Source organism: Pseudorasbora parva, chromosome 24 (genome assembly GCF_024679245.1).
Source record: "Pseudorasbora parva isolate DD20220531a chromosome 24, ASM2467924v1, whole genome shotgun sequence".
Taxonomy (NCBI): domain Eukaryota; kingdom Metazoa; phylum Chordata; class Actinopteri; order Cypriniformes; family Gobionidae; genus Pseudorasbora; species Pseudorasbora parva.
The window spans coordinates 5,199,693-5,215,701 of NC_090195.1; the positions used below are offsets into that span (position 1 = coordinate 5,199,693).

Sequence of the window (16,009 nt, forward strand, 5' to 3'; positions counted from 1 at the left end):
CTAGGCATGGAACTAGAGAACGTATCTAAGCAGGAGTAAAAGTTTAAGCATGTGTGTTTTACCTTCGCAGAAGGGTAAGGGTGTTGGTGATGTTTCTGCAACGTTTCAACAGGGCCTCCAGTCTGAGCGGTTCCTCTTTCAGAAACTTGACGGCTTCCACCTCAACCCTCAGCACCACACGCATCTTACTTTGTAAATTGGGGAATTGATCTAAACACAGGAATTGTAGATCATAGATTAGAATATATATATATATATATATATATATATATATATATATATATATATATATATATATATATATATATATATATATAGTGATATATATTGTTTTTATTACAGAACAAATTAATATCATGAGACATTTTTTAGTGAATCAAAATTTTATGGCATAACCAAAGTAATCCGATACTATATGAATGATTCGGTTCTTTTTAGCGAATCAAAAACTCTGATTCCTGAAAGAACATTGATTCATCAAAAACATTGCGCAACCAGTGTTGTCTGACTCCTTAAAGAAGGAAGGACTTCTTTTTAGTGAAGCACAACATACAGCACAACCAGTTTATTCTGATTCCTAAAGTAATTACTTGTAAGAGCCATTTTATAGTGAATCAAACACGGAACCAATGTACGAATGACTCTTTCAATTCTTTTCAGTCAATCAAAAAAACATCACAACCAGAGTAATACAATTCACGACCGAATGACTGCTGTACACAGTTGACTACAGTTATGTTTAGTGAATCAAAAACATACAGCATCACCAGTTTAGTCTGACTCCTGAACAAATGATTCGTATGAGTCGGCTCTTTTTAGTGAATCAAAAACATACAGCATCACCAGTTTAGTCTGACTCCTGAACAAATGATTCGTATGAGTCGGCTCTTTTTAGTGAATCAAAAACATACAGCATCACCAGTTTAGTCTGACTCCTGAACAAGTGATTCGTATGAGTTGGCTCTTTTTAGTGAATCAAAAACATGTAGCGCAACTAGTCTAGTCCGATTCCCTAATGGATGACTGCTATGAATACATTTTTTAGTCAAATTAAAAACATGCAGCACAACCAATGTAATCTAACTCCTGAATGAATGTCTTTTTTGAGACTCTATCATATTCATGACATCAGGATAATTATATAAATATGTGGTTCTGTATGCTTATAATTGTTCACAATGTGCAGATTCCTCTCTCGCTTACTCTTGAGGTCAGTGACGGTCTCTCCCAGTCTCCTGAGTTCCAGGCTCTTCTGTTCTATTTCCTGTTCTGTCACCAGATGATGGTTAAGCCCTGCCCCCGCCCTCATCTCCTCCACAGAGCGCTCCAGATCGCTGGAAACACAGAGGAGCACATCGCATCAAGGGAAATAAATCATATGCAGCATGTTTTTTCAGTATGTGTGCAGTATTTAGAGGTTGCAGGTGCTTCAGCTCACTGTAGCTGTTGTATAATAAGTTCTTCTTCATTGAGATAACGTAGTCTCTCTTCTTCAACAAGGAGACGTTGACGCTGTAATGGATCTTCTTGTGTCCGAGATGCCTCGATCAGACACATTCCCAAATCTGACTCCGTCTGCCTCAGTAACGCCTGAACAGAATCCTGATTTTGCAACTGTAAGACATACACAGACATGCAAGCTTGTATGAATGAATAAAATGTTAGATATGGATTGAAGGAATAGATACATTAAAATTGAATAATGCTATTTGTACAGTAAGTTGCGAGGTGGAGCCTCTGAGGATTTGATTTTGTTTGTTCAGCACATATATATACACACACTCACCTAAAGGATTATTAGGAACACCTGTTCAATTTCTCATTAATGCAATTATCTAATCAACCAATCACATGGCAGTTGCTTCAATGCATTTAGGGGTGTGGTCTTGATCAAGACAATCTCCTGAACTCCAAACTGAATGTCAGAATGGGAAAGAAAGGTGATTTAAGCAATTTTGAGCGTGGCATGGTTGTTGGTACCAGACAGGCCGGTCTGAGTATTTCACAATCTGCTCAGTTACTGGGATTTTCACGCACAACCATTTCTAAGGTTTACAAAGAATGGTGTGAAAAGGGAAAAACATCCAGTATGCGGCAGTCCTGTGGGTGAAAATGCCTTGTTGATGCTAGAGGTCAGAGGAGAATGGGCCGACTGATTCAAGCTGATAGAAGAGCAACTTTGACTGACATAACCACCTGTACAACCGAGGTATGCAGCAAAGCATTTGTGAAGCCACAACACACACAACCTGGAGGCGGATGGGCCACAACAGCAGAAGACCGTTATATTTTGCACAAACTCACAAAATTGCACAGTTGAAGACTGGAAAAACGTTGCCTGGTCTGATGAGTCTCGCTTTCTGTTGAGACATTCAGATGGTAGAGTCAGAATTTGGCGTAAACAGAATGAGAACATGGATCCATCATGCCTTGTTACCACTGTGCAGGCTGGTGGTGGTGGTGTAATGGTGTGGGGGATATTTTCTTGGCACACTTTAGGCCCCTTAGTGCCAATTGAGCATTGTTTAAATGCCACGGCCTACCTGAGCATTGTTTCTGACCATGTCCATCCCTTTATGACCACCATGTCCCATCCTCTAATGGCTACTTCCAGCAGGATAATGCACCATGTCACAAAGCTCAAATCATTTCAAATTGGTTTCTTGAACATGACAATGAGTTCACTGTACTAAAATGGCCGCCACAGTCACCAGATCTCAACCCAATAGAGAGGGAGCTTCGTTCCCTGGATGTGCATCCCACAAATCTCCATCAACTGCAAGATGCTATCCTATCAATATGAGCCAACATTTTCTAAAGAATGCTTAGAATTAAGGCAGTTCTGAAGGCGAAAGGGGCTCAAACACAGTATACGTATGGTGTTCCTAAAAATCCTTTAGCTAAGTATATATATAATAATAATAATAATAATAGATTTTATTTATAATGCACTTTTCATTCCGAAGAATCTCAAAGTGCAACAAAGGGGGGGGGGGGGGGGGATAACAACAAAAAATTAATAACAAGTAAAAATATAGAATACTACAAACAATCAACCAACACAGAAAACAGAACAGAAACAGAGCTGATGGTGAACAGAAACAGAGCTGATGGTGAACAGAAACAGAGCTGATGGTGAACAGAAACAGAGCTGATGGTGGACAGAAACAGAGCTGATGGTGGACAGAAAACAGCTGATGGTGGAAGTCTCTGTAAGCTCCGCAGCACACTGTTAGCTCCGCAGCACACTGTGGTCCACTCCATGTTTCAGATTTCTCCCAGCGGCAGTGTCCCGATGACATCGCCGAGGCACGACAGCTGAAGACCAGATGATGGGTCTTCTTCATGATGATTCAAACGACGGGGACCGCTGCAGCACCATGTAGGAGGCAGAACATTCCTCCGGGCACTTCTGTAGACACACCGGGGCCGGCGCAGATGTCCAAGCCGCTCAACGGTCGCAATGCAGGACGGAACAGCGGCGCAGCCGAGAAGCAGAACATCCCAACATCATGCCGGACGCCGACGACGAGAGCCCGGATGACGCTAGCCCGGTGCAAACTTCAGCCACCATGCAGCCCAAGCCCAAGGGAGACCACCAGTGAGCACCCGCGGCGAGAAACATCAAATGTCCTCCAAACCAGAAACCAACCGCAGCAATTCAAACATAAACATTAGAGAAGCGGTTGAAAACGGCGAAACGACGAACAACGACCTCTCAGTGGCTGCCAGCAATCAGCAACAGTCCCAATTGTAGCTCTGACTGTTAGACTAGTCACAAACATAAGGAAATAAAATAAAATGTAAATCTAATAGTACATTAACATGATTTGTTGTGGGTGGAGAAGCGGCGAACAGACAACGCCAGCGTCCTCTCCCCCACGTTGCCTAGCAACCTCTCCCTGACTAGCAAGTGCCCTAACTACTGAACTAGGGAGCTGATTGAGACGCACCCATGGTTTGTTGTTGTCGTGACTCCGGAGTGCTAGTTGGTGTTCCAGCATAATCGGTCTGTCGAAAATCATTCATTGAAAAACGTTCCGCGGTGCAAAAATAAGTGTGGTTAAATTATTATTATTATTTTTTTGCGTAATTAATTAACATGTTAAAGTCACATAATTAATTAATCTTAATTAACGCGTTAAAGTCCCGGCCCTAATATATATATATATATACACACACACACACACATTTATAATAAATAAATCTGACATACTATATTTATATATCTTATAATAAATATATATATAATATATATAAAATATAACATCTGATTTATTATTACATATAAACAAAAAAACGGAAGACAAATGGACAGAAAGCACACACCTGTAATTGGCGTAGTTGTGTCAGCTGTTTGCGCAGTTCAACTGTGTGCTGCTGCAGGTCAGTGAGGTGCAGCTGCATTTGGAAACGGGACATTGCTATTGGCTGACACACTCCAGTGGGCGGAGGCGGCATCAGGGCCAGAGGTGCAGAAGGTGATGACACTACCAATCCACAGGAGCAAAAGTTATACATGAAACATAAAACATGTAAACATAAAAATGTAATTTTTATATTTAAAATGTACTGTAATGGTGAACTCTGATTATCTATAAGCCTTTTCAGTCATTCTGCTTTAAATGCCAGTTTCTCAAAAGGTCTCATTTCCATATCAGCCACAAAAGAACAACAAAATACATCTGATTATTTGTCTTGATTTGTACAGTATGAGTCACATACAAAAACAAACCCAACACAACTCAGTAAACACTCCATCTACGGTACGTTGTATATTCATGCAACATACATTCAATTTCAGAGTCAGACCCTCATGTTTGCATAGACATTCACACTGTTATACATCTCAGAAACAGACTGATGTTCTTATTAGATCCTTTTAAGAACTGGAAAAGGAAGACAAAACATTCTAGTACACTGACATTCAAGAGTGTTAGTGGGAATTTCCATACAACAAAAACATTCCGGGATAATCCATAAAACAGACATATATGCAGTGCCTATAAAAGCGTACACATCACTGGACTTTTTGTGCGGCATGATTAATTATGCATTTAACTGAGAATTTTGTCACTTGTGATGACAAAGTGCTTTATAATTCTAATCAAAACCTGTAGGAAATTAATTAACAAAAGTCAAAGGAAGTGAATACTTTTTATAGACACTGTATACACTGTATACACACACACACACACACACACACACACACACACAGAGGGTTTCCAAACTCCAGGATCTGGGATCCTTGAATACAAACATTCTATACACACTCCTGACGCAAAATTGCAATGCACAAATCGCAATGCAACACATCTGTAATGCAACAGACGCAGGGGAAACCGAGAAATTGACAGACAACCAGACATACAGTAATATACCTTTTTGCTTTCTAAACCTTCCAGCTGAAATATAAAATATCACCAGTTAACTGTCCCCAAAATAATACAATTATAGTAATAAAAAATAAATACATATATTAGTATGAAAATATAATATAATGTATGTTAGATAATATTTTAAAATATATAATAAAAATAATGTATTTATTACATATGTCAAATAATTTTTTTATTATACACAGTAATAAACAGATTATTATTATTTTTACATTGTATATTTTAAATATATGTTTATAATATATATATATATATATATATACATATATATATATATATGTATATATATATATAAAATAAGTAAGTAAATAAATAAATATTTATTTTAATGTATTATTAATAAATGTATTATTATACAATATAATATAATAATTGTCCCCAAAATAATACACTCTAGTGTACTAAATTATAATACATACATAAACTATAATATATATATATATATATATATATATATATATATATATATATATATATATATATATATATATATATTATCATGACAATAAAATCTAATACAAATATATATCAGATTTATTAATTATAAAGTATAATAAAAATATTATTATAATTGAGAATTAATCTGAGATATATAGTCAGATTTATTAAAAATGGTAATAAATAATTATGTTGAATAATTCTTATGACTATAGTCAGATTTAGTATAAATTATAATAAATATATTAAAATGATTATTTTAAATAATATATAATATAAAATATACATGCATATATTTTAATGACAATATAAGTCACATTTGTATAATATAATATAATAATATAATATAATATAATATAATATAATATAATATAATATATTATAATATAATATAATATAATATAATATAATAATATATTCAGTGTCTTGTTCACTATTTAATCAGCTTTAAAATGTTTATAATATACACATTTAATATTGTAATTTATATATAATATAATATAATATAATATAATATAATATAATATAATATAATATAATATAATATAATATAATATATTCAGTGTCTTGTTCACTATTTAATCAGCTTTAAAATGTTTATAAAATACACATTTAATATTGTAATTTATATATAATATAATATAATAAATATAATATAATATAATATAATATAATATAATATAATATAATATAATATAATATAATATAATATAATATAATATAATATAATATAATATAATATAATATAATATTCAGTGTTTTGTTCAGTATTTAATCAGGTTTAAAATGTTTAAATGATTAAGCCCCGGTTCCACAGATAATGTTGAGCCAGTCCTAGACTAAAATGCATGTTTGAGCTGTTTTAACTGAAATAATCTTGAACTGAAATATGTTAAAATATGTCAGTGCCATTGTTTTGTCTCAAGAAGCACACCAGTAATGTTTTTTTCTAGGACATGTTTATAAAAGTTACTTAAATACCCTAATTGAACTAAGGCCTAATCCTAGTTTAGTCTAAACCTGGTCTGTGAAACCAGGCCTAAATGTTTAGAAGACTTAACTTGACTAATATATTTTTTTGTTCATGTTAAATTACATTAATGGCATTGAAATCATGAACTCAGTCATAAACTACTGCCAGAAACACAAATAATCATTAGCTAATGTAAACCAATCCAAATGAGCGTGATTTTAAGACTGATCATACTGTGGACCTCGAGGACTTGGCCTGCCTGCTTCTATCATTGAGATAAGCATTCTTCAGTGCACAGCACAGTCGTTTCTTATTAACACCATGCATGATTCCCTCATTTAATGACCTGTTAATTGATACGCCTATTCCACATCACTTAATTGTTCTTGCGAACATAATTAGTTTAGTAACAGCCATTCTGAAGCACAAACAGTTCAGGCCTTGTTGAAACATTACAGTCACCTCTTGATATCAATAAGATTGATTTATTAACCGTATAAACTGAATAATGCTCATGCATTAATGTTCAAGCATTAATACTGTAGGCCTAGCTTGCATTGTTTCATTTCGATTGTGTTTTTTAGTGTGGAATCAAGCAAAGATACAGAGCTTTCTAGAAGAAAACTACAGGCGACAACCCGGACTCATTATTTATCTAAATTATGTATCTGTCAGAATGGATGTATTTATTTACAGCTTTTTCCATCTTCTAGGTTTTTGAAACTTGACGCTTTGTAGTGTATAAAGCATCTTCATCTGAGACATTTGAAGCTTTTTTTAGCAGTATTTGCCAAATGCTTAAGCCTTATTCACACACACACACTCAAACAGTACAGTACTCACTCTCCGGTGCAGAGCAGTCGCTCGCTGTTTCTGCTTTCTCACTGCAAGACAAACACATTAAACACATCTTCATGGAGCACGCACACACCGCACGCACACTCATACAGGTTTGATAGCGATATTCAATGGTATTAGACTGAAGATCAGATCTCTTACGGGCTGTCTGGTCCACGGGTCAAAACACTCTGAACCAGTCCGGTTAGACTTGCTATCTGCTTCTCCATGGCCTCCATTCGCTCTCTAACAATATAAAATACCATTTTACATACTCAAAATTAGCCACCACCACCAAAACCACCTAATTACTTCTTGTGGTCTGCGTATTTACAAGAGTACAAATAGCGATGCAGGTTAAGACTAGGCGATTTCTTAGGCAGATATTGACTTGGGACTATATTATGGGAAGCACAGGCGAAGCACTGCTACTTGGGCGCAGAGATATCAAGCAACACATTGCGATCACTCAACAGCCAGGGGACGTGAGGACAAAAGCCGTGATCGGCCCAAGTAGCAGTGCTTCACCTGTGCTTCCCAATTTTTTTTTTTTTATCACTTTTACTCAGGACATGCTAGCTGGCAACATAGGATTCCATTCATTATGCTAAGCTAAGCTAGCGGCGACCCTGCCAAACTAAAACAATGCATGCACTGAGACAAAAATGCGTTTGCCCACAAACATAGGAAAGAAGTTGAATAAGCCCTATTTCTAAAAACGGTGGAGTGTTCCTTTAAGTGTTATGACTAGTTTACCAGCTATTTTGGACGTTTCAGGAGAGAAAACCGAAGTTGACTCTCACCTGGTCTCTTCATTTCCAGGTAATGTTGAGCCGTAAACTGGCCCTCCGTCTCCTCCATGGCCTCCGAGCATACATATCTGCTCCAGTGGTTGTCCTCCTGGACGATTCTTGGGGCTCTCTATGTACACAGTGCCATCTTTACGAAACCCATGTCTCCCAGGGGACCCTCGTCCTGGGTGACTCCCATACGGATCCCTGCCATCAGACATTTTTTGAGGCGAGGCTGGAGGTAGGGTGCGAAAACCCATAGTGGCATATGGATCGGCGTATATGGGGCCACCAGGCCTATAGAGGGCGCCGTCGAGCTCGCACTGTAATGCCGCGGCAGGGTATCCACTGAGTGAGCGAACAGATCCGCGGCGGTAAGCTAGAGCTTGCTGCGAGGCCACGCTTAGCCGAGGATCCTGAACGAGCGTGTACGGGTCCGCGTATATTGCTTCGTTTTTTAGCAACACCACGCTTTTCGATGACGATGTCATTTCCTCATCCGGTTTCACATCCCGTCGTTCCAGAATAGCACTTGGGGAGGGGCAAAATCCGGGGTGGGCCTGCTGGGGGGCGTGGCCTCCTTGATGGGCGTGGTGTTGGTGCTGATAGGGGTGGAGCTGAGGCGACGGATGGGGACCCGCGTAAGAGGACGGACGCCCACCCGTGTAAGAAAGACGGGATTGCGAGCGAGACGGAGAACCAGAGGGAGGAGAGGAAGACGGGAGTGTGTTTAAACGACGCGTGGGAGAAGATTCCCTCGAGGTGTACACCAGCTCTCTCTGGAGAGTGAGAGAGAGACAGAGGAGAAAAGAGGAAGGCAGGGGGAAGTTAATGCATATGACATTTGACAAGATAAACTTACAGCATCAGAACAGATCTGCGCAACTGCATGTTTTCTATGTCTCTCACACACACACACACACACACACACACACACACACACACACACACACATCATCATCATCATCATCTCTTTATCATACTGTGAAAATGACAGAAAAAACTATGTAAACATGTTTTTTAAAGAAGTCTCTTCTGCTCACCAAGGCTGCATTTATTTGATAATTGTGAAAATTGTGAAATATGTTTTAGAATGAAAAAGAACCATTTCCTATTTGGAAATATTTTATTCTGTATTTTATTCCTGTGGTAAAAGCTGAATTTTTTTCAGCATCATTACTCCAGTCTTCAGTGTCACATGATCCTTCAGAAATCATTCTGATATGATGATTTGATGCTGAAAAAACATGTATTATTATTATTATCAATATTGAAAACAGTTATGCTGCTTAGTATGTTTGTGGAAACTGTGACATTTTTGTCAGGATTCTTTAATAAGTAGAAAGTTCAAATGAACAGCATTTATTGAAAATATAAATCATGTCACGTTTTTAATAAAAATAAAACATATAATCCTAGCTGAAAAAAGTATTAATTTCTTTCTAAAAAAAATAAAATAATTCACTGACCCCAAATTTGAATGGTAGTATCAAGTTTTAATGGTAGAATGTTAAGCGTATAATATTTCATGTATATGTATAAATTTGTATAGTTTTAATGTAAAAAGCATGCATTATAAGAATAATAATTTATGAATAAAATGTATATCTAAAATGAAAATACATGTATTTTACAGTAAAATGTTGGTTTAATTTAAATAATGTATACTCTATAATCTAATCAGTAAATTATTTGGTTATTATTTGTATTATTATTAATTTAGATCATTTAATTAAGATGAATAATTATTGAATCTTTTGAACAATATATTTATGTTTCTGTTTTGTTATTAGTTACCTACATTTTGACATAAAATAAATGATCAAATGTTTGTTACAGAGCTAACAGATGTTTTTCTGTACACACACACACACACACACACACACACACACACACACACACACACACACACACACACACACACACACACACACACACACACACACACACACACACACACACACACACACACACACACACACACACACACGTAGTGTTTCCATGTTTTATGGGGACGTAATGGTTTTTATACTGTACAAACCGTACTTTCTATCCCCTACACTGCCCCTGCCCCTAAACCTACCCATCACAGGAAACATTCTGCATTTTTACTTTCTCCAAAAAAAAAAACTCCTTCTGTGTGATTTATAAGATGTTTTCCTCATGGGGACCAAAAAATGTCCCCACAAGGACAAGGATTTCGGATATTGCTATCTTTGTGGGGACATTTTGTCCCCATAATGTAAGGATTACCAGCACACACACACACACACACACACACACACTCACCCGCAGGTCTCCATTGGAGATGTGTGCGTGGTGTACAGGGTGGGCTGCGTGCTGTGTGTTGTAGTGTGTGTCTCGCATCGGAGCCTCTCTGCAGTAAATCTTGATGAGGCAGCGGTCGTGGATGTCACGAGGGTCCTCCAGCTCGTAGAAGATGTTGCGCGCCTCGTCCTTGATGAGCAGAGCCGTGCCGGGAGAACGCAGCGCGCCCATCGTCAGTTTCTGAGGGAACATGTGCACGATGAGGGCGTGAAGCGTCTCCATGCTGGTCAGCTCGTGAGTGATGTGTACCCGCCGCGTCTCGTCGCCAAACTGCAAAAACAACACCGCTAGAGAAAGAGACAAACAAATATTTTTTTAGTTTAAAGGTGACATTCAATACAACAGCACAGCTGTGAGTCTGATGCTGCTTTAATATTTTTTAGTGTGCCATCATATTCTTTAATCAAAATAACTTCTCTTCTCTGATGACGTGTTTACTGGCAAGAGAAATGTAGATGCCTCCTTTACATTGCATTCAAAGTACAGTTCATGCATTCCCTGAGAATCCTTATCAATATTTCAGTCTGTTTAGGATTTATGCATTTCAATTGTGACAAATTTTCATTAAAAAATATTATCATACATTTATACTGTTACAGTTTTCACAGAAATGAACCAGCACAACGGCTTTCAACATTGACAATAATAATACATGTTTTTCGAGCATCAGATTATCATATTAGAATGATTTCTGAAGGATCATGTGACACTGAAGACTGGAGTAATAATGTTGAAAATTCAGCTTTGATCACAGGAATAAATTACATTTTACAATATATTCAAATAGAAAACAGTTCATTTAAATTGTAAAAATATTTTACAATATTACTGCTTTTACTGTTTTTAATCGACCCACAACTTTTGAACTGTAATGAATTAAGAATTTAATATAAATGTGAAGTATTTAATTATATTACAATTATACAGTATGGTATATGGCAAAGCAAACTTTACACACACACACTGAAATAATTTTATAATAAATACATCCAATTAAAACTAATAAATAATTTTATAATAAATAAATCCAATTAAAACTAATAAATAATTTTATAATAAATAAATCCAATTAAAACTAATAAATAATTTCATAATAAATACATCCAATTAAAACTAATATAAAATACATTGATCTAATTTAATTTAAAACTCTTGTTTTAAATATTTATTTTCTGTGCATATTAATATAGTCCAAAAATTATTCAGACACTAGACATCATTTTTACTAGTGTGTGCAGGACACTATAGTTAATTTATGTAAGTGATGAGAGCAAAATAAAGTAAGCTCTGACATATTATTCCCAAAAGATCTTTATACCTGTACAGAGACTACCAGTAAAATTAATAAAAGATTTCTGACCAAATTTATTTAGACACTTCGACCTGACCACGTTTTGCTGAAGAGTTTTTTCTTTCATTGCTAATGCAACCTTTGACACCACAGACTGAACAAATGAAGGTTGCTTGGTCATTGGTTGACCTAAATTGGTATTATCTAATTGTATAGCAGCTGATTGGTTAATTGTAATCCATTACACTTGGAGTTCTTGTTATGTTTTATCACCATTTTTTAAACTATAGTGAATAAACTGTGATAATTTGAGAAAATGTTGAAGGTGTGTGAATACATTTGGGTTTAACTGTAACAATATTGACTTCAACATTTATTTCTAAGTATTTGGGATAAAACTCCATCCTGTGGACAGACAATGTGAACTACATCCTGGTTAGCCAATAAAAAACAGAGGTCATTTAAATACTGTATGCAGGAGAAGTACAATAGTTTCACAAGCAGGAAACAGGTCAGATCGAGGGAGCAAAATGGTCTCGTAGATTTAAAAGTTGCAAGAAATCTTGACCAACATAAAAAGTGGTGATAAAAGGCCATAAACGTGTAAATGTGGCACTGGATCTCATACCTGGTGCTCTGAGTTTGGCTTGGCTGGGCGATCGTGCCAGTGGAAGACTCTGTCTGAGGATGTTGGAGCGACTGAAGCCCAGCGGCAGCTCAGCGTCGGCCATGCTTTCCAAACTCTCCGCGGACGCGTAACAGAGCCGCCCTCCTACCTGCTCGCCCAGCGACTGCTGCTGCTGCTGCTGCTGTAACCCCGCAGCGCCGCGCGGAGTCCTGGCCTGCAGGAGACAGACGGATCAGTGTGTGTTAGTCTAACAGCGGAGGGAGGGAACGCTCTCTAATTGCCTGTGCTGCAGTTTTGCAAGGGTAATGATACCTCTGTGATGGGAAGGCAAAAGACTGTCTAGGGAAAATAAGAATGTTGTGTGTGTGTGTGTGTGTGTGTGTGTGTGTGTGTGTGTGTGTGTGTGTGTGTGTGTGTGTGTGTGTGTGTGTGTGTGTGTGTGTGTGTGTGGAGATGTTCTAAAGTAGTGAAAGGAAACCCATGCAGGCAAAAACATCCTCAAATCATGCTGATAACATGATCATATCAGCACGACTGCTGCTGTCACTGAACCAAAAGGACACAAACCAAATACATTCTCAAAATCCATGATAATTTCTCAGTTTAGACAGTCACTCAAGTTGTTATACTCGCATAGATGTACACTATTGTGTAATTGTTTAAAAATATTTTTGAAAAAAAGTCTCTTATGCTCAACAAGGCAGCATTTATTTGATCAAAAATACAGTAATTGTGAATAAATGTCATTTATTCCTGTGATCAAAGCTGAATTTTCAGCATCATTACTCCAGTCTTCAGTGTCACGTGATCCTTCAGAAATCATTCTAATATGATGATTTGATGCTGAATAAACATGTATTATTATTATCAATGTTAAAATCTATATTTTTGTGGAAAGTGAAACCATGATCATTTTTTTCTTTGAATAGAAAGTTCAAAATAAATTGATTCACTTAGGGTTAGGGTTATTTTTGTAACAAATGTCTTTACTGTCCTTTTTGACCAATTTAATGCATACTTGCTTAATACAACTATTAATTTCTTTAAAAAAATACAATTGTAATTGACCCCAAACTTTTGTATGTATGTAAATGCCAGTGTATGCACTCAAAAATGAAAATATATTTTAAATATAAAATAATATCTATAATCACAAAACTATGATAAATAAAACTAGAGATACAATTTAATTATATAATACAAAAACAAGTTTGCTTGTATGATGTTCCAGAGATGTTCTAAAATAATAAACCAAATCGTCAAACTGTTTAACAGACGGGCAAAAATTAAAACTGTGATTTAAACTAAATGCAAACACACTCAATTTCAGGTTTAAACACACTAATTTTCAAGAAGAAATGTTTCTACTCACACCAATATCTGCTTTCTAAACCTTAGTAAAGCACATGTGGAGAGGTCAGAGAAGTGCCTGGGCATAACAGTAAAATTTTGCAGACATAAGAAACTTTCTTAAGCACACCCTGCCTGCAACTCTGATTGGCTTAGATAGTTTGATTGATCAGCCTTTCACCCAATCAGAATGTGTGAAGTCTTGACTGACAGGACAGATGTTTGCAGCTGTGCCCCTCCATGCCACATTCCATGGGTGTTAACAGTCCCAAAATGCCATTGTGAGAGATGTAATCGGGAATGTGCTACAAGTTTCAAACATCTATTTACAAACCAAATAAATGTAACTGTTCTGCCAATATATTGCAGTTATGGACACATGAATCTAGTGAGACTCACCACACAAAAGTCTTAGGATCATTGAATCTCTATGGGCTACAGGTTAATGGCTTCACAATAAGTGTGAATTAACCTCATTTCCCTTTAATAAACACATTAATTAGCATGACAGCATCAACATGACAGCGCTTATTGATTGAGAAGTCTGAGTGTGTGTTTACGTGGCCAGAGAGGGAGGTTTGCTACTGACTTGACAACACCAAGGGAGTGTTTAACACTGTAAAGCCTGACATATCAAATAATAGACTAATTCTATCAAATTTGATGCATCAGGCATTTGTGGCTGATATAAGAGTATGTTATAGTATAATATTCAAACTAAATTTTATTCAAATGCCAAAACAGAGCAAAAATATGCAATTTAGTGATTTGAATATGGCCACAAATAAATATGACAATCTTACAGCATGTAATGTCAATCTTTAAAGAGGCTACTTACATAAAGTGCATATAAATATCAATGTCTCTCTCTATCTCTTCTCTCTCTCTCTCTCTCTCTCTCTCTCTCTCTTCTCTCTCTCTCTCTCTCTCTCTCTCTCTCTCTCTCTCTCTTCTCTCTCTATCTCTTCTCTCTCTCTCTCTCTCTCTCTCTCTTCTCTCTCTCTCTCTCTCTCTCTCAATAATAGGTCTAAGTAGATGATATTTAAATGCTTAGTTTTATGGTCAAAGTGATCAAGTTTTTTTTTTATTGTGGGGTGTAGAACATATAATGCAATGCAATGCAATGCAATGATTGAGAGATTAATAAATGGTGGATTTATTGATGGATAATACTTGATATTCACATTTTAACATGATTTTTTCTTTTAAAGATCATGGCAAGGAGATGAACGCCGGCTGGTTACGTACTTGCTCAAAAACATTTTCTTGATAAATTTTAATAAAAAAGTTAAGGACTGCAGCTTTAATAAACATATAATAGCATCTCGATACTAAAATAACCCTGCTTTGAGTGTATTTGGTTATGTGCACCTGACGAGATGGCTTTCCACAGTCATTTAACAGTCTCTTAACCCGACACGATTGCCTGCATCTTCTACGAGTCCTTCCCAAAGTCTCCTTTTACTTGAACGGTTGGTTTTCACTGCCAGGCCGGCCTGCTGAAGCGACAGCTCAGAGTAGTTCAGTGGATACACCGCACACCACAAGCCTGCTGTGTCACATTCGAGCTCGCCAGACAGTTACAACTTTGGTGCGTCATACTGATCTGAGTTTGCACTGAGGTTCACGTCCTGGAAACTGAGATTTACACACAGCATCTAGTGGGAAGTCGAGGAACTCAGTCCTTGTAATATTGATCCAGATGTCATACGGGTGCAAAATTGTTCACCTCAGTCAAAGGCTGCTGATCGATTGATCATGGGTGGAAAATGTTAATCCAGGACTGACATCTTTGGCAATGATAAACAGCATTTTGGTTGTGTACGGTATGTCAGAGCTGTAGGGAGATGTGTGATGGGAAGAAAATAAGAAAGACTACAGATATACAAAATATATCTATATATGCATGTACACTACTTTTAAAAAATGTAGTGTCAGTAAAATGTAACTATTTTTTTAAAGTCTCTTCTGCAC

At 36.7% G+C, this 16,009-nt stretch overlaps 1 protein-coding gene across 4 annotated transcripts in view; it reads right to left on the bottom strand.

The window, feature by feature from the left end:
* srcin1b (SRC kinase signaling inhibitor 1b) overlaps window positions 1-16,009 on the bottom strand; it is a 79,610-nt gene that overhangs the window by 27,453 nt on the left and 36,148 nt on the right. For 3 of the 4 annotated variants that reach the window (XR_010901461.1, XM_067435315.1, XM_067435313.1), the window contains exons 4-13: window positions 12,686-12,899; window positions 10,728-11,053; window positions 8,451-9,217; window positions 7,810-7,893; window positions 7,654-7,694; window positions 5,382-5,405; window positions 4,330-4,490; window positions 1,439-1,614; window positions 1,204-1,334; window positions 63-210 (exon numbers count right to left, since the gene is read on the bottom strand). Coding sequence is in view for 3 of the 4 variants with exons in the window: in XM_067435315.1 (XP_067291416.1) it covers window positions 63-210; window positions 1,204-1,334; window positions 1,439-1,614; window positions 4,330-4,490; window positions 5,382-5,405; window positions 7,654-7,694; window positions 7,810-7,893; window positions 8,451-9,217; window positions 10,728-11,053; window positions 12,686-12,899 (2,072 nt within the window). In the remaining variant the exon portion in view is untranslated. The remainder of the gene's footprint in view (window positions 1-62; window positions 211-1,203; window positions 1,335-1,438; window positions 1,615-4,329; window positions 4,491-5,381; window positions 5,406-7,653; window positions 7,695-7,809; window positions 7,894-8,450; window positions 9,218-10,727; window positions 11,054-12,685; window positions 12,900-16,009) is intronic. The other variant, XM_067435314.1, reaches the window with a different exon arrangement.